Source organism: Rhinolophus sinicus, linkage group LG10 (genome assembly GCF_036562045.2).
Source record: "Rhinolophus sinicus isolate RSC01 linkage group LG10, ASM3656204v1, whole genome shotgun sequence".
NCBI classification, from domain to species: domain Eukaryota; kingdom Metazoa; phylum Chordata; class Mammalia; order Chiroptera; family Rhinolophidae; genus Rhinolophus; species Rhinolophus sinicus.
The window spans coordinates 62,266,393-62,289,074 of record NC_133759.1 but is presented as its reverse complement, the minus strand read 5'-3'; the positions used below and the strand labels follow the sequence as shown (position 1 = coordinate 62,289,074).

Here is a 22,682-nt window from a genome sequence, read left to right as displayed (position 1 = left end):
CGCTCTGTCAGGCCCGCCGGCCCCGCCCCTAAGCCTGGTCCTGCCCGCCGTGGGGGCACCTGGGAAGAGGCGGGGAACAATATGGCGGATGGCGAGGAGCCGTAAGTATCCGGGCTCTGCAGGCGCGCCGGGCCGGGCTGGGTTGTGAGAGAGCGTGGCGCTGGGCGGTCGCCGCCTCCACCCGGGGTTCCCCCATTCCCCCGCCCCGTCCCCTCGCCCCCCATCCTCTCGCGGCGCCCATGTGTAGCGTGATGCTGACCCTTCTTTTATTCTCTCTTTCTTTTAGGGAGAAGAAAAGAAGGAGAATAGAGGAGCTGCTGGCTGAGAAGTTAGTGCTGCCGGGAGGCCGGGGCCCTCTCCGGGGACCCCCGCCTCCCCCCACCCCAGGCCTAGGGGACCCCCGCCTCCCCCCACCCCAGGCCTAGGGGACCAGCCGCAGCGGGCCCAGGGGGCTGGGAGGGGGGCACCCAGTGCGCAGGCCGCGCGGCCTCATCCCCTGACCCGAGTCCTGGAGCCCCAGGGGCTCGGCGGGCCGGTCCTGGTCTCTCAGGAGGGCGCCGGGCCCGGAGTGCACCGCCGCAGGTCCAGCACGGGCCCGCCGGCTGCTTGACCTAAAGGTCTAGCGGAAGGACCCTTGCGCTCCCGTCTTCCTTCATCCCAAATTGTCAGAGACGTGACCTTGTGAAAGGGGAACCTTAAACACACGAAACGGACCTTAGGCCGTTTTTGGCATTTCGTAAACACTGAGACAATAGTATTAATTGCAGACTTTCTGTGAGAACTACATGGTACAGTACTAAGCACGTCAATCATTTTTGCAGAATAATTGACTCAAAGGAGAGCGTTGACTCCACAGAGCTTATTTTGCCCATTTATTACACACTCTATTTCTTATCAGATGCTTAGTTTTGTGCGGTGAGATACATTTAACAGTGTTTTCCAACGTGGCCAACCCACATTTTTGCTCCTGCCAACATGGGAGGAGAAGAAAGTACTCTTGTAGTGGGTGTGGTGAGTTAGTAATTTCTGTGCTAAATCCCATTAGCAGTGCACCAGAGTCTGTAGGTATCTCGCTCAGATAGTTCAATTTCAATTGCTAGGGGACTGGAGTGACAAGCTTAATTTCACATTCCTTCCCACCTTTCATTTCCTTTCCACTTTTGCTAAAAATAACAAAGTTCGAATGCTTACTGTATGCCAAGTATTATACTAAGGCCTCTGTGTAGATTATCTCTTTACCCTTCTGACCTTAAGTAACTAGAAACAATCTACAGATGAGGTTTATGGCTGTTAAGTAATCTGCTGAAGGTCACAATGCTATTAATTGTGGAACCAAACCCAGCCATGACATCAAAACTTATGTTCATTGTTGCTAGACAATACTTCTTGGTACCTTTTGTTAAAATTAGATATTAATAATGTATTTGAAGGTCGAAATTATGGGATTATAGGAAATTTGAAAATTAAAAATAATTACAACCAAACATGAATTTTGCACTGAGTAGGAAATACATGTATTTTGTTAGAAGAGTCCGGTCATATTCAGTTGTATGTTCTAAAAGGTTTCTAGATGATAATGCCTATCTGTGGTATAATCTAACCTAAAACTTTCTGTGTTCAGGGGCAAAAAAACCCATCTCATAGTATTAAGAGATTCTTTTTTGAAAATTGGGACCTCTGTTTCAGAGAAAAATGTGTAAAAATTCTCATCAAAATTATTTTTAAATCACACCTTTCAAACTTGGAAATGAATCCTAGATTTGAAGCATCACAGTTCTGAAAGTGGAGTTATGTATTTATTTATTTTTTTTGTAACTGATATTTCCTGATCTAAGTGTATTGAAGAAACAGATTGGGGAAGTTTGTAGTGACCTTTTGTAAATTTCAAATGTAGAAAAACCCATTTCTTCTTGATTAGACAATATCCCAAGTTTGATTTGGCTTGCTTTAGGAACCCAGAAACATGTAGACTGATTTATTTCATCAAACACATGCAGTTAACTTTAAATAAACTATAATAGCAAAGAAAAAAATTAAAAGCATAAGCAAAATCACATTATTTCCCTTTTTATTTGAGCAGGTCTGGTTTGATTACCTTTTCATTTGGGGAAACCATAATAGTTGTTTAAGTGGCTTTTTCATACTGACCTTTGCAGCTGAATTTACTGTGTTCTGTGCAGAATGGCTGTTGATGGTGGGTGTGGGGACACTGGAGACTGGGAAGGTCGCTGGAACCATGTAAAGAAGTTCCTCGAGCGATCTGGACCCTTCACACACCCTGATTTCGAACCAAGCACTGAAGTGAGAAACGTTTATTTTTAAATAACTCCTCTAATACTTTTGTGTTTCAAAAATAGCAAAATGCTTTCTTTTTCATTTGCTCTTATAATAAATGTTCATACAATTGTATAAGTTATCTTGAAATACTAAATTCAATGTTTGTAATTGATTTTATCTGAATGATTAATATTTGAGTCACTTTCACATTTCTCATGTAATATGTTGAAATTCTTCAAGTAAAATAACTTTATAACCTCGTTTAGAGTTCTACGTTATATAGTTCATTTTAAATTCCAGTTTAAATGACTGCTGAGACACACCCGTTTTTAGCCTTGCTATGAGAAATTAATTTTCATAGGAATATAGATGCACTTGTTTAAATTTTGAAATTTAGTTGAAATGAGCATCTTTACTTAGGATTGAATATAACTAATTGCATGTTACAAATTATGTGACTGCTGTATAATGAGGAATAGAATTTTGGACTAATAGTGTCTGACTTAAAGCAAATGTTCAATTAGATAAAACTTGTTTTTTATTACAAGGTAAAAAAAAGTATTCTTTACAGTAAAGTTTTATGTCCTTTTGTGTTTATAGAGAGAGACTGTTTTAAAATCGATATATTATGCTACTCCTAAAATTAAGGTGCTAACTCTTGGGTTTGACACACTCTTATCTGAATAATTTTTCTTTAATCTTGGACAGAATTAACAGTATTCTGTCTTTCTTCGGATCTCGTATTTTCTTGTCCTTTGATTTTTTTTTTCCTGATAATTACGATGCTTCTATTAAGCCATTGGTTCAAATTGTATTTCTGTTGACATGCAGTTTTCTAAGAATTTTATCTTTTTTTCTTCCTGCCATCTCATGTTTTATAAGTTTCACTCACTATATTCAAAAGCCAATGTTGGTATTATTTCTTTTTTTCTTAAGACCTTTAAATACTCTGTTCTTAAGAGTGCTTGATCCTCTGTTCTTAAGATTTTCACACTTTTCTATTTTTAGGAGGTCAGTTAAATAATGAACCTGATGTAAGATAACTCTTAGCTAGGCATAGTTTTTCTTAGAAATGGCCTTTTACTTTCATTCTATAAAAGTCAATTTAAAAACATTTAAATTGAAATGCTCTGAAATCATTAGGGTTATAGAATTTCTGGTTCTACCTTGTTCATAAATTTAAATAGAAGGTCTGTTCTTTATCCTTATTTGCATTTTTCATGGAAACATCAGAAACTGTTATGGCTTGTTGTATTGATGGTACTTAACGGTTTTTATCAACTAGATTTTAATATGCCTTTTCATTCTTTACAGTCTCTCCAGTTTTTGTTAGATACATGTAAAGTTCTAGTCATTGGAGCTGGCGGTTTAGGATGTGAGCTCCTGAAAAATCTGGTAATATATATATGTATACAAAATATGTATTTTTTTCTCCTTTGTGATAATTTTCCTTTTCTGTCATACTAGGAAATTTCTTTATTTTGATTGTTAACCATTGTCTTGAACCTTTGTTAGATAAGTTTAGCAGGTCAGATTCCAGACAGTAATTAGAATGATGATATAACTTTGGAACATTTTAAATTCTAAAGTTCTCAACGGTAAAATCGTTGATATAAATTCTTCTGTTTTCTTCTTTGCTTTTTATCAAAGAAATCTTTGTGCTTCCTCTTGGAAAGTGCTCATTCATCAGTGAAGTTAATAACAAAATTGATAATTCATATTTTAACATGTAATTTCAAAGAATTTATTATTTCTTTTGTACCTTAAGATAACCCACGAAGGTGGGTAGGGCACTGGCTCATTTTATATAGAGGGAGACACAGGTTCAGAGAGATTAAATGATTTGCCCAAGTTTTTCTGGGTTAGAGTGATAGGCCTGGAATCTAATGCAGGTCATCAATTCTTAGTCAATTCTTTTCACTGGACCATAGATCAATACATGACCTAATCAGACTAATATTTGATGACAATATGATAATAGACCCATAAAATTTAGGAAAGTGGAGCCTTTTTTTCTTTTTTCATCAGTTTGTTTTTAATGAATAACATTTTATGAGAAGATCACTATTTAGTGAAACTTTTATATACTGGTTGGAAATCCATAATTTGTGATTTAATTAATTGATTCCATTAACTTCCGATAACCATAAAGTAGCTTTTTTAAAAAAATAAGTATCAGTTTATGTAACAAAAATGGATAGGAGAATTGACTTAGAGTTGATATATACTAGGCTTTTCGGTGATACACAGAAAAGTGGAAATGCTAGAATAGACTCCTTAGAAACTGAAGCAAATGAAAGAACCAGATGAAGGACCGAAAAAGTCAGCGATGGGACTAAAGTTTTTGTTTCTGTTTTTTTAAATTTTTTTTTTGCCCCCACTCCCTCGGTTTTTAAGCCATTGTTTCTTAATCGAGTTGTAGGGGCTAAAGTTTAAATATAAACAGCTATATTAATTTTGCTAGGAAATACTAATGTCACTCCTAGTGAAACTGTAAAAACTTTATATGCTTCATGGTACTTAGAGCTGTGTTGCGTTCTGTGGGGATTGTAGATCATCATGGTCTCTGTCCTTAATGAATTTGAGGTTCCACTGGGGAGATGACTCACACACAAAATAAATAGCAGTGTGTGTAAGGTACTTTGTGGGGTGCCAAAATGACAGAACCTTACCAGACATAAATACTCTAGCAGAGTGAGAACCAAAGAGTTCTAGAAGGGAAGAATGAGCAGTGGTTTTGGTAGGCATTGTATGCACAAGTCCTCTAATGCTTAACTTTTTCCATTTTGAAGCTGTTTGCAAATCTGATATATACTAATTTTAAATGTAAAGTAATTGGAGATTAGGTCTGAGGAGTAGTCATCAAGCAACTTTAGGAGTGGCCATATTATTTACTGCTTTGTAATAACCTCTTACATAAAAGAAGAAAACTAAGGGTTTTCAATTTCACCACTTCTAACTTTGCTTATTTCAGACATAAGTACATAAGAAATATATATCTTTTTCAAAATTGATTGTAAGACCCCCCCAAGGCTCATTCTATAAAAAAGAATATGACATTAATATTGCTTGAGCAAATACTGATTGTCTCCTCCATATGCCAGGCACTATTTTAGATGCTAAAGATAGAGCATTGAACAGTACAGACAGGTGTCTGTGTTTGTGGGGCTTACATTTTAGTGGAAGGAGAAAGACACATAATATGTCAGACGGTAATAAATGTTCTGGAGAAAGGATGTTTGGAAGATAGGTGGCCTGGAGGGGAGGGAAAGAGTTTATAAAAAGGTGCTATTTGAACAAAAGGTAAGCAGGAACATTCTAGACACAGGGAACAGCAGGTGCAGAAGCTGTGAAGTGGGAGGTTGACTGTTACGTTCCAGGACAGTGAGGAGGTTACTGTAGCTAAAGCAGAAGTGGGTTAAGGGCGAGCGTTTTTGGAGAGGATATCAGAGAGGTTGTGGGAGATGGAGGGAATTGAAATGAGTATCACAAAAGGCTTTGGAGGTGACAATAAGAACTTAGCGTTTTATTCTGAGTCAGGCAGTTGGAGAGATTTAAGCAGATGAGTTGAGTTGACTTGATCTGACCTTTAACCTGGATCACTGTGGCTGATGTATTGCAAAAAAACTAAACGAAGAATATAGGAGGAAGCCGAGAGGCTAGTTAGGAGGTTGTTGCAGTCATCTGTGCAAGAGATGACAGTGACTTGAAACAGGGTGGTAGCGTTGTAGGTGGTGACAGGCACTCAGATTATGGATATGTTTTAGAGATGGAGTCCCCAGGATATGCTAATGGATTGGTTGTGGGACATGAGAGAAAGAGATGAGTCAGGAATGATGCAACAAGGGTTTTGCCCTGAGCAACTGAAAAGATGGGATTAGCATTCACTGAAAAGAGGGAGATGGAAAGGACAGATTTGGTGGTGGTGTTGAACAAGGATGGTTAAGTGGTTTTGGAAACTGTTGAGTTTGAGATGTCTGTTGAATGATGTTTATCTAGTAAGACTGTCTGAGATTACCAGAACTAAGTACAAGGGCACTCTACGTTCTGGCCTGTAAAGTAGGAAAACTCCTGAGTGTGGTGAAGTGGGAACCAATTTTTTAGGAGTGTTCAAATTCTCATGAGTGTGGTGACCAAGTGAAGAATGTGTTTTAAGGAATTGATCCACACAGTGCCAAATGCTTCAGATGGGTAAGGACAGAGAGACTGAAAATTGATCATAGAAGGGAGCAATATGGAGATCACAGGTGATTTTGACAAGTGTAATTTTCGATGGAGTGGTGGGAGTGAAAGCTTGTTGAAGTAAGCACAAGAAAGGAGCTTGAGAAAACAAGTATGGACTGCTCTTTTAAAGTTCTCTCTTTACAGAGCTGGGCAGAACATGGGGGAAATAATTGACAAGTGATTTAATTTGATCACTTAAATAAACTGACCAAGACCAGAAAAGCATAATTAATTAATAAGACTTAGTTTTTTTTCCCTCTTTTGCTTCTAGTATATTTTAGCAGTGGTTGTACTGTTAGAATTCATGGTATTATCGTTAGAACACAACAGTTTTTTATTTTTCCCTAGCTGTTTTGATTGCTTGTTCTTGAGTGAGTACTTTTAAGATATTCCTACTATATGTGCAGTTTACCTATGTGTGCATGTTTATAATATATATCTTATAATGGTTGTTTCTGAATCGTGGCATGTTTAATGTTATATCAACCTAGATAAAGCTTACATGAATTGTTTTTAACAATATTCTGAAAAAATAATAATAAGCCCAGTTAATTAATCAGACTAATAAAATTAAAATATATAGCAGCAGCAAAGGAACAAACTTTACAAATGTGTTTATGGGATTATAAAACAACTGTAGAAATTTTGAGTTGTTCTCTTTTGGTCGTAGACTGTTTAAAACTGAGTAGCCGCACATTTTTGACCTTTACAAGAACCATGAATTACATATACATTGTAAAACTCTTCAGCTATCGGATACGATTATGTAGAATTTATGATTGAGAATTTGTAGATTGAGGACTACATTGCAAACCTTAAATTTTTCAAATATGAGGAAACTTGTGCTTAATTGGATTCTTTTTGTTCCCACAGGCATTGTCTGGTTTTAGACAGATTCACGTTATAGACATGGACACTATAGATGTTTCCAATCTAAATAGGCAGTTTTTATTTAGGTAAGTTTTACTACCTTAAAGAAATTTCCAAAAAGTTTATGTGATTTTGAGGTGATTGTGCTCTGAAGACAGAGTTCAGCTCTTCTCCTGGTGATTTCATAAGAGAACAGTAGCTGGAATATTAGGCCCTAGTGAGGTATATTGGTGAGAACTTGTGAGCCAGTCTTTGAATGGTGACTCTGGGATGATGACGTTGTGATGGAGTTCGAGCTTTTTACAGAAGGGGAAGCAAATGAAGACTTAAGGAGAGAAAACCCAGGAGCAATTGCAATAGAACAAAGAGGGATAATTACCTTAGACATATATGAAATATAAAAATTATTTAGGAATGGTTTGTTAGAAATGATTTTAACAACTGGAAGCGGGACATATGCAGATTTGAGGGAAAGATCATTAGTGAATTTTAGCATGTGACATTTAAGGGTTTGAGTGGCTAGATAAAAGTGTCTATTAGTTAAGAATTGCAGATATGGAGAGGTAATGAATGGTTTTTTTTCTTGTGATTAGAGTACTGACAGAAAGCAATCAGTTAGTCCTGGGTATATAGGATAAGTTTAGGTTAGCAGAAAAGATAAAATTAAGTTTTAGGATAGTCATTGAACTATCATTTTGGTAGTCATTTTGGAAAATCTTAAAGAGATTAAAGGTTGGGTTAAATTAAGTCAAGTCAATGAAATGTTGCAGTGTGAATTCTACATTTAACATTTAAGTATTTATTTTTTTTCTTTGTGTATTTCTTAACCTTTGAAATTTCCCTTCTCTATAGAAAAGGTTTTGGGCCCTTGCTGGTCCGACAAATTTTGGTGTATAAATGTTCTTTAAAAAAACACTACTGAAATGATTGGTTATGAAAATAATGGCCATTTCCTTTAATTTATGGCTAAAATAATGATTGAAGATCTTGATAGTTAACTATTGAGTGCTTAGAATTTATTAAGTGCATCCTAAGAAACCTCTGTATTACATCATTTAATCTTGGAGCAACCCTCAGGGTACTTTTTTTCAAGGTTAAATAGTTGGATCAAAATGGCCAGCAAGGCTGATGTGTGTGAAAGGCCATTTTATTGAAGGTGGTGTAGGTTTTAGGTGGAGCCATCTGATTTCCTAATCCTGGAATGGGAGGGTAGCAAACAGTCTCCATAGAAACCATCTAGGAGTTATTTTGTTTCAGTTCTACTGTAAAAGCACATAAAATCCACAACTTAAAAGAATCTTGACAGTCTACTTTGTCCCTCTTATATACCTGGTGAAGAGCTCTGTCCAGAGTAGCTGAATGCAATACTGAAATCAAGTTCCTTGATTTATACTAGAGCCAAGAACGCTGCTTTATTGGAGAGAAGAAAATGCACCTGCTAAAGGATTTTTTTCCTTAAAGTTCCAATTTTAAATGAACTATTTCTAATAAACACATTGATTTAAAAATTTTTTTTGCTTATTTCTAGTGTTTGTTTAGATATGAAGGAATACAAAAAGTTAAGAACATGATCATTTTCTTCCAGGTGTTCATAGTCTGCTGGGTATGATAGACCTATGTGTATAACAAAAAATATGTTGTGAAAAAGTAATAATGGAGCACTTATGATGTACATATGAGGGAGTGATTCCTGTGGAGTATGAAGAAATATTAGGAAAGAAAATACCATTTGCCATGAGATTAGAAGAAAGAATTCATGTCTTTTCCTATCTATAGCTATGCTTATTATCTAAGAGTGATCTTTTGAGGCCTTATATTTTTAGCTTCTTGAAAATATTGGTGACATTTGCAATTTTAGATAATGCCTTTGGAATTACTCCTTCTTCCAAAATGTGGTTATGACTTCTTATGTGACACTAAATCAGCACGCATGGGAAGAAGGGGATTAAATGAAGGTTCTTATATCCCTAGAATGAATCTCTTTGTATATATTTCAGCCAAGACCTACATAGTAACACCTTGAAGGTCTGCGGTTCAGGGCAGATAACTTGGAAGCTCTGGGTCTGGGATAGTTGTTTTACATTGGGAAATGCCACAATGAGAAATGACCAAGAAACATGTCATTATTATGCTTTACGCGGGGGTGGGGGGGGAATACTTCACATTTTCATTTAAATATTTAGAATTGTCTGTACTTGTAAATACTTAATTTGGAACATCAACAAAGGTTGACATTTAGTGTTGAATAGCACTAAATTATTCATCACAAATACTTAGAAAAAATATTTCTTCTAAATATTCTCTTATTTTATGTGTGAAACTATGTAGATTATCTAGATTTATATCATGAATGATAATTTAAATATAATTTTTCCTATAGGCCTAAAGATGTTGGAAGACCTAAAGCTGAAGTTGCTGCAGAATTTCTTAATGACAGAGTTCCTAATTGTAATGTAGTTCCGTATCCTTTTGACAAAAACATTAATTTTTAAAGCTTTATTTTCTTTATTATAAAAGCCATGTTTAATGTAGAAAACAAAGATAAGCAAACAGAAAAAAAGAATCAGCAGTAGGTTTAATACTGAGATAACTGCTGATAGCACTTTGATTTATATCCTTCCAATCTTTTCTTTAAGGTTATATACATTTTTTTTTTGCCCTAATTTTTAGATTAAGCTTCTGTAGCCATTGTCATCATTTATTTTGCATTATTACCCTTAATTTCAGTGTCAGTTGCATATCTCCTCTACTAGATTGTAAATTACTAGGCTGGATCTCCTTATAGTAGCAGACAGATTAGACAGTCAGTATATTATTATCCAAATGAAAAGTGTGTCAGCATCAATTTATTTTTATAAAATGTATATTTTTAAGGAGTATTCACACCCTGTTGGCTTCAGCACCTTTAAATTAGGGGAACTTTTAGTATTTTATAGAAATTCAGAAGATGGTATTTGCTATGTAGAAAATTCCACAGGATAAAAAATCAATATACAAAAATCAATTGTATTTCTATATTGTAGTGAAAACTGAAACTGAAATTTAAAATACAATGCCATTTACAACCCGTCAAAACAAAGTTAGGTATAAATAAAACAAGTATGGGATTTGTATGCTGAAAACTACAAAATGTTTATGAAAGAAGTCAAAAAAGTTCTAAACAAATGCAGAGATATTTCATTTTCAAAAATTGGACAGTTCAACATAGTAAAGATTTCACTTCTACCCAAATTTGTATCCAAGTTTAACACAATTTCTACCAAAATCCCAGGAGTTGTTTTTGTCAAGACAGACAAAATTGTTCTAAAATTGATATAGAAAGGCAAAGGAATACCTAAAACTGCTGCAAAAGAACAAAGTGATAGGAGTTACTATTTAATTTCAAGACTTACATAGCTACAAAAATCACGATTGTGTAGTATTGCCAGAGAGACACAGATCAGTAGGACAATAAAAAAACAAGAAATGACCAAAAGTAAATCAAAATGAATCATAGGTTTAAGTGTCAAATGTAAAACTAAAACTTGAGATGATAACAGGAGAAAATCTTAGGGATCTGGGGCTTGGTGCAGTGTCTTTAGACCACATCAAAAGCATGATCCATAAAAGGAAAAAACTGATAAATTGAACTTCATCAGAATTAAAAATGTTTGCTCTGTGAGGGACCCTGTAAAGAGGATGAAAAGACAAGCTGCAGATTAGAAAATGGTTATGAAGCAGGTATCTGACAAGCAGCTCATCTAAAATACATAAGGAACTTTCAAAACTCAACACTGAAAACAGTGCAATTAGAAAATAGACAAAAATATGAAGGGATATTTCAGTAAAGAAGATGGGAAAAGATGTTCAACATCATTAGCTATAACGAGTCCAAATTATGACCACATTGAGATATTACCACTGCTCTACTAGAATGGCTAAAATGAAAAATTATAATAACGAATATTGGCAAGGGTACAGAAAAGCTGGATCACTCATACATTGTTGGTGGGAAATGTAAAATAATATGGTATCTGGAAAGTAGTTTGACTGTTTCTTAAAACTCAAGCATGCACTTTCCATATGACCCAGCAGTTTCATTCCTGGGCATTTATCCCAGAGAAGTGATACTTAACATCTGCATAAAAACTTGAATGTTCATAACCTTCCTTTGCAGTAGTCAAAAACTGGAAATAATCAAAATATCTGTCAATAGATGAATTGTTTAACTGTGGTACAGCTATACTATGGAATAATACTGAACAATTAAAATGCACCAACTAATGAAACGTAACAACCTGGATGGATATCAGGGGCATTATGCTGAATGAAAAATGCCAATCTCTAAATGTCCTATATTGTCTGATTCTATTTATATAACAGTCTTCAAACGACAAAATTATAGAGATGGAGAGCCAGTGATTGGCGGGTTAGTCATGGTGTGGGGGCGGAGGAGGTGTGACTCCAAAGGGGCAGTATGAGGGAGATTGTGGTGATGGAGTGTTATATATCTAGATGGGTGGTAGGTACATAAATCTACACATTTTTAAATGACGGAATTATACACACATTGTACCAATGTCACATTTGTGATTTTGGTACTGTACTAATGTAAGATACAACCATTGGGGGAAACGTGGTGAAAGGCGCACAGGACCACTCTGTACTATCTTTGCAACTCCCTGTGGATCTGCATTATTTCAAAGTAAAAAGTTTAAAGATGCAAATACAGGCCACTCTTAGAAAGAAAAAAAAGTGTGTACACTATCCTCGTTATTTAGTTCTGGTAAACTGAGTATTGTATAGAAATCCAGGCTATGCGATTTCTTGGGCTGGCTCCTGGGTCTCCTATTGCTGTTTCTCCAGTATTTGCTCTGCTTCTCTTTTGACAGTTGCGTTATGCCTACTGTTTGCATAACATTAAAAAAGAATAGAGGTTTCACTAGGTGAGGGATAGTATTGAATTTATTTTTCATAGCTTTATTAGCAGTCCCTCTTTTCTGTTTTGCTTTTAAAATATATATAATGGATTATTGTAATTTTAGATAAGTATAATTTATGTATTAATTTGCTGTGTTAAAATTTTATTTTGCACATAAGTGCAAAATATGAAATACGAACAGCTACGATTGATTCACACCCAGTTAATTTTGAATGGGATTGCTTTTGCATCTTCCAGGCTGGTGTAGAATTTTGCTAGAACTCAGTTGGGTAAAAAGAGAGAGACTTGAAAAAGTGAATAAAATGAGAGAGGAAGAAAGAACTTATGTCTCTTCGTACCCCCTTCCCCCTGAAAAAAACAATAACAAATCATCAGCAATTGAAAAAGTTTTTGGAGACATCTATTTTAGTTCTTTTTGTAAATTAGCTTTTCAGTAACTCTCAAAATCCCCCAGCTAAATAGAAACTGTAGTGTGCCTGTTCCTATCTCTAAGTATTTATTGCCTCTTGGCTTGATGCAGATAGTTGAGGACACGTACATTCTGCTTTCCCAGGGCTTATGATTTTATATAAAAATTAAAGTAGAGTGGAATGTATAACAGTCATAATGATACGGGGCTCATGGATGAGACTTAGGGGAAGAGAGTTAGAAAAGAGGTTTTGTTACAAAGTGGGTTGTGCTCATTTTGTCAGATTCCTTGAAGTCCACTATTGTGGACATTTATGACTTATTTCGTGTTTTAAATATACGTTTATAAGTTTTTCCTCATGGCATTGACAAAATCACTTTACAAATTACAAACTTAACAGCTTAAGTTCCTTTACCTATATTCAGACATTTCAACAAGATTCAGGATTTTAACGACACTTTCTATCGACGTAAGTTGTTCAATTGAAATTCTCGCTAAATTCTTACTATTTTTGAGTTGGTAGCTATTTGAAGGCTATTCAGTTGCTTTTGTCTCTTGGCGTTAGCTTTTCAGTAACGTTGCTGACGGACTGAAAAGAGATTGGCACTGTTTTAATTCTTGATACCATTAACTTTTTTTTTCTATGCTGACTTGAGTAAGGAGTATTCAAGAATTAAGAGCTATGTGTTTGTGTGTGTTTGTATTATAATAAAAAGTGGGGTTTTGTATTTTCTTAGAAAGTGTAAATTATTACTCCTTGGCATTTTAAAAAGCTAAACTTGCATATTTTTTTTTTCTTGTAGAATTTCATATAATAGTCTGTGGACTGGACTCTATCATAGCCAGAAGATGGATAAATGGCATGCTGGTAAAGACTTCATTCAGTGTTATGGTTCTCTGAGGTTCTGTTGTTGCTCTTAACACAGTGAAAATTAGAATTGCCTATCATATATTTGAAAAATCTGAGTTTATTTAATTTTCAATTAAGTATGTGTATTTCATTGTTTATTGCTTCATATATTTTTGAAAAAGCAGAGTTTATTTAATTTCCAAATAAGTACATGTACGTCATTGTTTATTGCTAGTCATTCATTTTCAGTTGAGGACATCAATTGCTAATATCATAATCCCTTGATTTGATATATTAGTACTCAGTAATGCTATTATTGACTTGTCTAATTACTTGACAGCATGCTTCTTTTTTTGAATTGTTATCTCCCTCTCCTTTTAACCCCTTCATACAATTTTCCTAGATATCACTTCTAAATTATGAAGATGGTGTATTAGATCCAAGCTCCATTATCCCTTTGATAGATGGGGGGACAGAAGGCTTTAAAGGAAATGCCCGTGTGATCCTGCCTGGAATGACTGCTTGCATTGAATGCACACTGGAATTGTATCCACCACAGGTAATCCAGAAAGCACCTGAGTCTGTTTTATAGTGTCTTGTGGTGGAATTAGAGTTCAAGTGTTAAGTCTCTTCAATATGTAGGATTTGTAATTATGGGTAACCACATTTTAAAAATCATGCTAAGAAGATGATAAAATATGAAATTCTGCTCTATTTGAGGAAAGATAATGGACTATCATAGTTTTGATACTATTTTCATAATTCGTTTGTGTTAATTTTTTATTTGGAGAGTAGAAACTAAGGGAGCAGTTAAAAAACTATGTTGGGATAGAGCTGTATTTTGGAAGAGAGTTATACTCTGTTTTCTTCAGTTTCTGCTTGTTGTTTCAGGGAAATAAAGATACCAGGGATGAGAATGATCTTCCCAAAGATCATTTTCATCTATTTACCTACTTTCAAGGACAGTTGGAATTTGATTTATAAGTATAAATAATTGTATAACTATTTACTTAGAATTAATTTAACTCTGAATTTGCTTTTCATTTTATACCTTTGCATTTAAATATCAGGTAAACATAACAAAGTGCTCATATTTGAGAATTTATTCAGAGCTTCTCTTCTCATGGCCTAACAAAGTTAAATTTATATACCTTGTAACGGTAGGGCAAACCTCTTTTTTTTTTTTTAAGATTTTATTGGGGGAGGGGAACAGGACTTTATTGGGGAACAGTGTGTACTTCCAGGCCTTTTTTCCAAGTCAAGTTGTCCTTTCAATCTTAGTTGTGGAGGGTGCCGTTCAGCTTCAAGTTGTTGTCCTTTCAGTCTTTGTTGTGGAGGGCGCAGCTCATCTCCAGGTCCAGTTCCTGTTTCTAGTTGCAGGGGGCACAGCCCACCATCCCTTGCGGGAATCGAACTGGCAACCTTGTGGTTGAGAGGATGTGCTCCAACCAACTGAGCCATCCGGGAGCTCAGCAGCAGCTCAACTCAAGGTGCCGTGTTCAATCTTAGTTGCAGGGGGCGGAGCCCACCATCTCTTGCAGGACTGGAGGAGTTGAACCGGCAACCTTGTGGTTGAGAGCCCACTGGCCCATGTGGGAATCGAACCGGCAGCCTTCAGAGTTAGGAGCATGGAGCTCTAACCGCCTGAGCCACCGGGCCGGCCCCCAAACCTCTTTTTATAGGTAGATCAACCTAAGTGAAGTGACCCAGATGCTTTCTCTTAATTTTAGAAACATTAATGGTATAATAGTTTTGTTTCTGTAAGTGGAAGGCCAAGATGAAATATAAGAAACTGTTATAGATTAGATCATAAATAGAAGTTACATTTTAAAATAATTTATTGTGTTTCTAGGTTAATTTCCCCATGTGTACCATTGCGTCTATGCCCAGGCTCCCAGAACACTGTATTGAGTATGTAAGGATGCTGCAGTGGTCTAAGGAACATCCTTTTGGAGGTAATAAACCTAATTAAATAAGATACTTATTCATTATTATTCATTTGGATAATTACTTTAAAAAGACGTTGATTTATATTTACATGTTTCTGTCTTCCTCTCCTTTTTTTTCCCCTAATAGAAGGGGTTCCATTAGATGGAGATGACCCTGATCATATTCAATGGATTTTCCAAAAATCCCTAGAGAGAGCATCACAATTTAATATTAGGGGTGTCACATACAGACTCACTCAAGGTAAGTTAGTGAATTGTCATGAATTATGAACTTGGGATGATCCTTTTTTAGGGGCTGGGGATGCTTTGGAAGAAACAATTGATAAGTGATTTTAGACAGTACCATCCATTTGAAGTTCAGTGACGGTACCATGGAAATAATAATTTGCAGGTGCCCCAAGTTGGTAGAAGGGAAATGAGTTCAGCAGAATCCATACTATTACTATTACTTAGCTGGGAGGACTTGAATACAATCATTGAGTCCTGTTTACTTAGGACTGGAAGAGACCCTAATGCATCCAAGCTAGCTCATTCACTTTATCTTTCACTGAAGAGCAGCTTACCACCTTCTGGGGCGGTCTGTTCCATATTTGAACAAGACTGTTAGACAGTTATTCTATCTATTGAGCAGAAATCTCCATCTTCAGTTTGAGTATTTTCCCAGGGTATGCCATACATAAATTGAATACCCTTTTAAGTACTAGCACTTAACATATTGAGTATAGTGATCGCATTCCCTCCAGATCTTTATCACTGCCTCCCTAGTTCCTTTAACCCTTTGACATGTGGCATGACTTGAAATCACCATTTTGTTGTTTTTTTCTAACCATATTTCAGTTATCCATACTTCTCTTAACTGGGTTAGAATGTATCATTCTAGGATTGGTCTTATTTTAGATAATAGTCTTCTGATAATTCTGGTAATTGATACAGTCCTAGAGGAGAGCAGGGTTTTTTGTTGTTTATTTGTTTGCTTGTTTACATTGATACTGCACTTGCAATTTTTTGAGGTTATTGTCCAGCAAAATCTAGATGTTTTCTCCACATATGCAATCATTAAGCCACATCTGCCTGTTGTAGATATGGTAGTTTTCTTTGGAGGGGCTAGAGTTTTTTTTGTGATTTTTATACTCAAGTATAGGTCCTCACAAATTTATTCTTTTTTTTTCTTTTTTTAAGATTCTATTGGGGAAGGGGATCAGGACTTTATTGGAGAACAGTGTGTACTTCCAGGATGTTTTTTTTTCCAAGTCAAGTTGTTGTCCTTTCAGTCTTAGTTGTGGAGGGCGCAGTTCAGCTCCAGGTCCAGTTGCCGTTGTTAATTGCAGCGGGGTGCAGCCCACCATCCCTTGCGGGAGTCTAACACGCAGCCTTGTGGTTGCGAGCCCACTGGCCCATGTGGGAATCAAACCAGCAGCCTTCGGCATTAGGAGCACAGAGCTCGAACCGCCTGAGCCACCGGGCCGGCCCACAAATTTATTCTTACATTCAACCAGCTGTTCTTTTTCTTATATATGTATTCTTTTATGCCTGCCAACTTACCTGTTCTTTCTAGATTCATTTCACCTGTTGTTTTGACAATCATATCCTTTATCTCTTTAACAGATAATTTAAAAAAATTAACAAGACTGAAATGGCAGAGAACTTACCTCTGAATCGTACTTCTGGTCTGGCCCTGAATTTTAGGTTTATCTTATTTTGATGATCAGACTTTCTTGAGTACTTCATATTTCTTTGTCTTGTTCTCAAGGATGTCATGAAAGACCTTTCCATGTATTCTGGATACTGTAAGCCTGGATACTGTCTTCCCTATTTCCCTGGGTTGCCAAGCTAGTAATAGTAACTAACTGAGACTAGTCCATATAACTTGTTGCAATGAACAATCATAATGCTCACTCTTAGTGATCAATGCTTCCTAGTGTAGGGACTCACAGTTCATCCTTTCTAGAATTTTTTCCAAGATCACCACCAAGTTCCCAAGAAAGAACTTTTTCTTCTTTGTGAAAATCTGCCGTTTCTCTTCTGTGATTATTTCCTTATAGTGATGTTGTGGTGATATCATTTGAAAATGCCATTCTTCCACACTCCTTGTTGCTCCTGTACTCCCCCTGTTCTGACCTGTTCTGTGTTCCTTGAACACCACCCACCTCATTCCCACCTTAGAGCTCTACTAGAGATATGCATGCCTGGACTGCTCTTCCCCTCAAGATTGCCTGCTTATCCCTCAGGTATCAAGTTAACCAGTTTTCCCGATTGTTCAACTGAAGATGACTTCTTAGCCATGTCCTATTCTACCCTTTTATAATTGCTCAGAACTAATGGTAGCCTCCTTTTTCTATGAAAGGAATATTTCATTCTTACACTCTCATACCTCCCTGCTCTGGGGCTTTGCCCTTGCTGTTGACATAGTAGAAATGCTCTTTCCCTAGGTTATTGCATGGCTGGGTCTTTCTTATGGTTTAGGTTTCAGCCCAAATTGTCACCTTCTCAAAACGGTCTCCCCTGATCATCCAGGCTAATGGACTGCTGCTGCTATTGTAAACTCTAACACATACTTTGTTTTGCTTTCTTAATAGAATTCTTTAGTCTCTGAAGTTTTCCTATGTGTTTACTTGTGTGTTATCTCCCTCACCAGAATGAAAGCTCTATAAGAGCAGGTAATTTTGTTCATTGCTACTCTGCATAACACCTAGAATAGTGTCTGGCATATAGTGCACATTTGATAATTGTCGGAATTAACAAATGAATTCAGTTAATCCTGGTCAGGAACTGTAAACTCATTTCAGTATGTAGCCTCATTTGTCCTTCTATACCTTTGAGCAGGTCTTGGTGTGTGCTTTGCAGACTGGTGATTGAGGGCCTTGACAAGAAGTACAGAAGCAAAATTGGAAGTGAAGTCCAGTGGGGCATGGAAGGAGTCTTTATCATTTTGGCAGTGCTCTCATTGGATGATATGTTACATTCCTCACTGTTTGTGACTACCTGTTCCTTCTTTCAGTACATCCTCCTATATGTGGTTCATTGGAGAACTGCCAATTTAACCATCAGGAGGTTAGCTCCTCCCTATTTCTCCTCCAAAATTATATGTAATCATATGGTCAGAATTAACTTTTTAAAAACAGCTTTCCAGACTTCTTAACTATCTTTCTTTCATGTCTTCTTATATATTTGCCTTTTTTCCTGAAGACCTGCCCACACTGGAAGTCACATCTTCCTCACACTCCACGATAATTAATAAGGCTACTTTTCTTTAAAGTTTTGGTTTTCTAAAATGACCAATTCAAATATAATTATAAAATAAAATATTTATTTTGTACTTAAAAAAATTGTTTAAGGTGGGTCTTTGTTCATTCCTAAATCTGAATACTGATACGAAAAGAGTAGAGTAGAAATAGAGACTATGTTTAATATTTTCTGTGGTTCAAGGTGTAGAGTGAAACGACCATTATGTGGGCCAGTAATATCTATTTAATAATCTTCACACTGTACCTGGAACACAATAAACCCTCCGATTGTTAGCTATTGTTATAGTATTGCCTCATCTTTATATGAAGCTTAGTGAAGAGTTTACTTTTCTTTGCTACTGTAACTTCCTTAAGATTCTGAACATGCTATAAAATGATGAGAATGTGAGAGAAGATTGCTTCATGGTTAAACTTAAGTATTTTGTGACTTGAAAGCCTGACAAGTCAAGTTATAGAAAATGATATTTAATAATCATATTGTCTAACTTAAGAAACCTACGTTTTAAAAGAAATGACCATATTTTAATAAGATATATATATATATATATATATATATATTTTTTTTTTTTTTTTTTTTAAAGATTTTATTGGGGAAGGGGAACAGGACTTTATTGGGGAACAGTGTGTACTTCCAGGACATTTTTCCAAGTCAAGTTGTTGTCCTTTCAATCTTAGTTGTGGAGGGTGCTGTTCAGCTTCAAGTTGTCCTTTCAGTCTTAGTTGTGGAGGGCGCAGCTCAGCTCCAGGTCCAGTTGCCGTTGCTAGTTGCAGGGAGCTCTAACCGCCTGAGCCACCGGGCCGGCCCTTAATAAGTATATTTTTTTTCAGGAGTAGTAAAACGAATCATTCCTGCAGTAGCTTCCACAAATGCCGTCATTGCAGGTAAGGAAAAAAGGCCACTACTTAATTTTGTTTTCTTTTTTTGAGTCAATATCTAAATTGACATTTCTACAGCTACTTGATGTCAGAAAACCTGGTGTTCTAGGAAATTGATATCTCCTTGGGTGGCTGGTATAATTAAGCTGTCCAAAAAGGAGTAAGCTCTTGGGCCTTGTATGTATTTTGTCTTACATTATGTCATAAAGTGTACTGCTTCTACAAATATAAAATTTGTTAACTTTCTCAGTTTTTAAAAAATAAGAGTATATATATATTTTAATCTATTTTTAATCAATCAGTCTTGTAAATTTATCTGTTCTAATTTACAACAGACTTTTTAAAAAAATGTCTAATTTTAAATGCCTAATTTTCACTGAGTTAAAGCATCTTTGTTTTCTCCCCTCTTCAGCTGTGTGTGCCACTGAGGTTTTTAAAATAGCCACAAGGTAATGAGTTTCATTTGTAACATGTATGTAAATCTCTGTTTGGATCTGGCTGAATTATATAAAGATGGACATTTTTTCATTACAGTGCGTATATTCCCCTTAATAATTACTTGGTATTCAATGATGTAGATGGACTATACACATACACATTTGAAGCAGAAAGAAAGGTTAGTAGTATTATATTAATGAAAAATTTTTTGATTGTGCATACCTTGATTTTTAAATATTAATTACTGGTTAGAAATACGAACAAAATTGCCCACCCTAAGTATTTTCTAAGATACTTACTATATATCTTTTGTAGTATAGCCTGAAATAAATACGATTTAGCAAAATAATTTAGGAAAAATAGCCTATAATGAAAGGCAGGTTTTAAAGTGTAAGAATTTGTTCATAGGAAATATGCATGGTTGTAAAACAACTTGATTTCATTTCATTGTTATAAAGAGACTCTTCATTATTGGTTCATGTGCCAGTGTGATTTATTGTGTCTTATATGTAGGAAAACTGCCCAGCTTGTAGCCAGCTCCCACAAAATATCCAGTTTTCTCCATCAGCTAAACTACAGGAGGTTTTGGATTATCTAACCAATAGTGCATCTCTGTAAGTGTTCTGGATTTTTGTTGTAGAATACTTTTTGAGATTTTAAAGATTTAAAAACTAGAATTGTTTTTTAAAAAGTGATCTTTGATTGTTCTTTTCATTTTTCCTCATGATTGTGTTTAGGCAGATGAAATCTCCAGCCATCACAGCCACATTAGAAGGAAAAAACAGAACACTTTATTTACAGGTGATAAGTGTTCAGTTTTTATTTCTTTCACAAAATTAGATTAAAAGTTTAATTTTATTTAATGTGCTTCACATTCAAATTTTGTTTTCTAGTCAGTGACCTCTATTGAAGAACGAACAAGGCCAAATCTCTCCAAGACATTGAAAGGTATTTTAAATGAGTATATTTACTAATCAGTTTCTTCTTTGTGTGTGTGGGAGGTGAAAGTAACAAAGGCTTCTCCATTTGCTCTAAATTGCTTCAAATGATGATATCATAATTATTTTTGTCTTTAGAAACCGTAATAGAATTAGTTACTCTTTTAGAAGAACACATAAAAATCTCTAAGAAGTCAAGTATAATGCCTTGATTAAAGGAAACTGGGTTTTGATGTTTATCTTGACAATAATACTCTAACTTGTATATGTGTGTGTTACTGTTTTTGTTGAGATTTTGTTTTGCTTGGGTTAATTATACTTTTTCTATTTTAGAATTGGGACTTGTTGATGGGCAAGAACTGGCAGTTGCTGATGTCACCACACCACAGACTGTACTATTCAAACTTCATTTTACTTCTTAAGGAAAATAAATCTGCGCAAAATAGAAAACTTATGGAAATGTTATACTTCATGGATACTAAGAAATTTAATTGATTCATTTTTAGCATTAGTGTTGCTGGAATTTGATTTTTTTAATATAAAGAGCAACTCTTTTTTAACTTTATAACTTTCCCTTGAAGACAAAATTTGGGTGGTGGTGCTTTTAAGCATTTTCATTAATAATATGGAAATGATGACTGAAGAGAAAGATTATGAGCAAATGTATTGTTTCTTTTAGAGAAGGAGGCAAACACCCTCTTATGTGTGAATTTTGTTATTATGGTGAGAGAATACGTTCCTCAGTTTTCCTTTGAGCACCCACATGCACAAAAGATGTCCCTTTAAAGAAAACAAGAAAATTAAGTTAAGTAATATTAAATGTTACAACTTGGTGTCTAGAGCATAGATGTTGCTTGTTTAATAATCACTTAATTGTGGCTGTCCAAATGACTATCAATTACTGCAAAGGTTACCCTGTCCATAATAATTTGTAAATGGTGTTATAGCTAAATACCTGTGCATGGAAATGGGAAATATTTTCATGTGTTTACTTGTAGTGCCATGGAGGCCAATATGCACAACATTAAAACCAAGACATGGATGTTTAAAAGAATTTAATGTTTAAATAGTTACCACTGATGCATTCACACTATTTATTAATAAAATCATATATTCTCTACTATTCTCACTGAAACTTAAAAATATATTAAGGATAGTAAGTAGTTCTGTAGTAGTGGAATAAATGTGTAGCAGAATTACTAAGACAAAATTTTTATGGCACCTGAACTAATACTTTTGCCACAGTAAATATCTACTGATTTAATTATTTTGCTTTATCATAATACTGTAATGAAATGGAATAGCTGTGTTTTTATATTAAAGTCTCTTAAAATGTCTCCCCCTGTTTTTACCCCCCCCCAAAAAATAAGGCTTAAAACAAAATCAAGCATAAATACTGAAAAATGAGTTTTAATATCTCAGTGTGGAAGCATGTAGTATATGTTCTCTTTATTTTTGACAGATGGTAGTTTTCTATTCAGAAGTTGTGGTTACATGTCACTGGGTTAAATTTTCATTCTTTCTAGCTCCAATTAACAATTTAAGTTTCATTATAAAATCATATGAGATAAATTTGTCTGCTTAAAAAAGTACAGATTCAGTGTAAATTTTTGAACGTGAAGGTACTGACATTTAGCACTTCCTTTATACAGGTGCAATGCAATTCTCAAAGTAGCCTTGTGAGA

At 35.5% G+C, this 22,682-nt stretch overlaps 1 protein-coding gene across 4 annotated transcripts; it reads left to right on the top strand.

Annotated features, from left to right (window-relative positions):
- Positions 1-22,334, top strand: UBA3 (ubiquitin like modifier activating enzyme 3). Of its 4 annotated transcripts, XM_074313257.1 has the most exons (18): positions 4-101; positions 287-328; positions 2,181-2,301; positions 3,592-3,672; positions 7,375-7,457; positions 9,752-9,832; positions 13,127-13,170; positions 13,505-13,569; positions 13,955-14,110; positions 15,404-15,506; positions 15,628-15,741; positions 19,574-19,627; positions 20,034-20,070; positions 20,156-20,237; positions 20,573-20,673; positions 20,797-20,860; positions 20,953-21,007; positions 21,331-22,334. In XM_074313257.1, the coding sequence occupies exons 1-18, from the start codon at positions 82-84 to the stop codon at positions 21,417-21,419; spliced, it is 1,392 nt and encodes a 463-aa protein (XP_074169358.1). In that variant the 5' UTR covers positions 4-81; the 3' UTR covers positions 21,420-22,334. The 4 variants fall into 4 exon arrangements, with proteins under 4 accessions (XP_074169359.1, XP_074169361.1, XP_074169358.1 ...); XM_074313258.1 differs by lacking the exon at positions 287-328 and having other exon boundaries at positions 1-101; XM_074313259.1 differs by lacking the exon at positions 3,592-3,672 and having other exon boundaries at positions 21,331-21,451.
- Positions 22,335-22,682: the final 348 nt, after the last annotated feature.

Coding starts and splice junctions, on each gene's coding strand:
- UBA3 (XM_074313257.1), top strand. CDS start 82: ATGGCGGATGGCGAGGAGCC. Junction 102..286: donor ATGGCGGATGGCGAGGAGCC/GTAAGTATCCGG, acceptor TCTTTCTTTTAG/GGAGAAGAAAAGAAGGAGAA. Junction 13,570..13,954: donor GATGGATAAATGGCATGCTG/GTAAAGACTTCA, acceptor CAATTTTCCTAG/ATATCACTTCTAAATTATGA.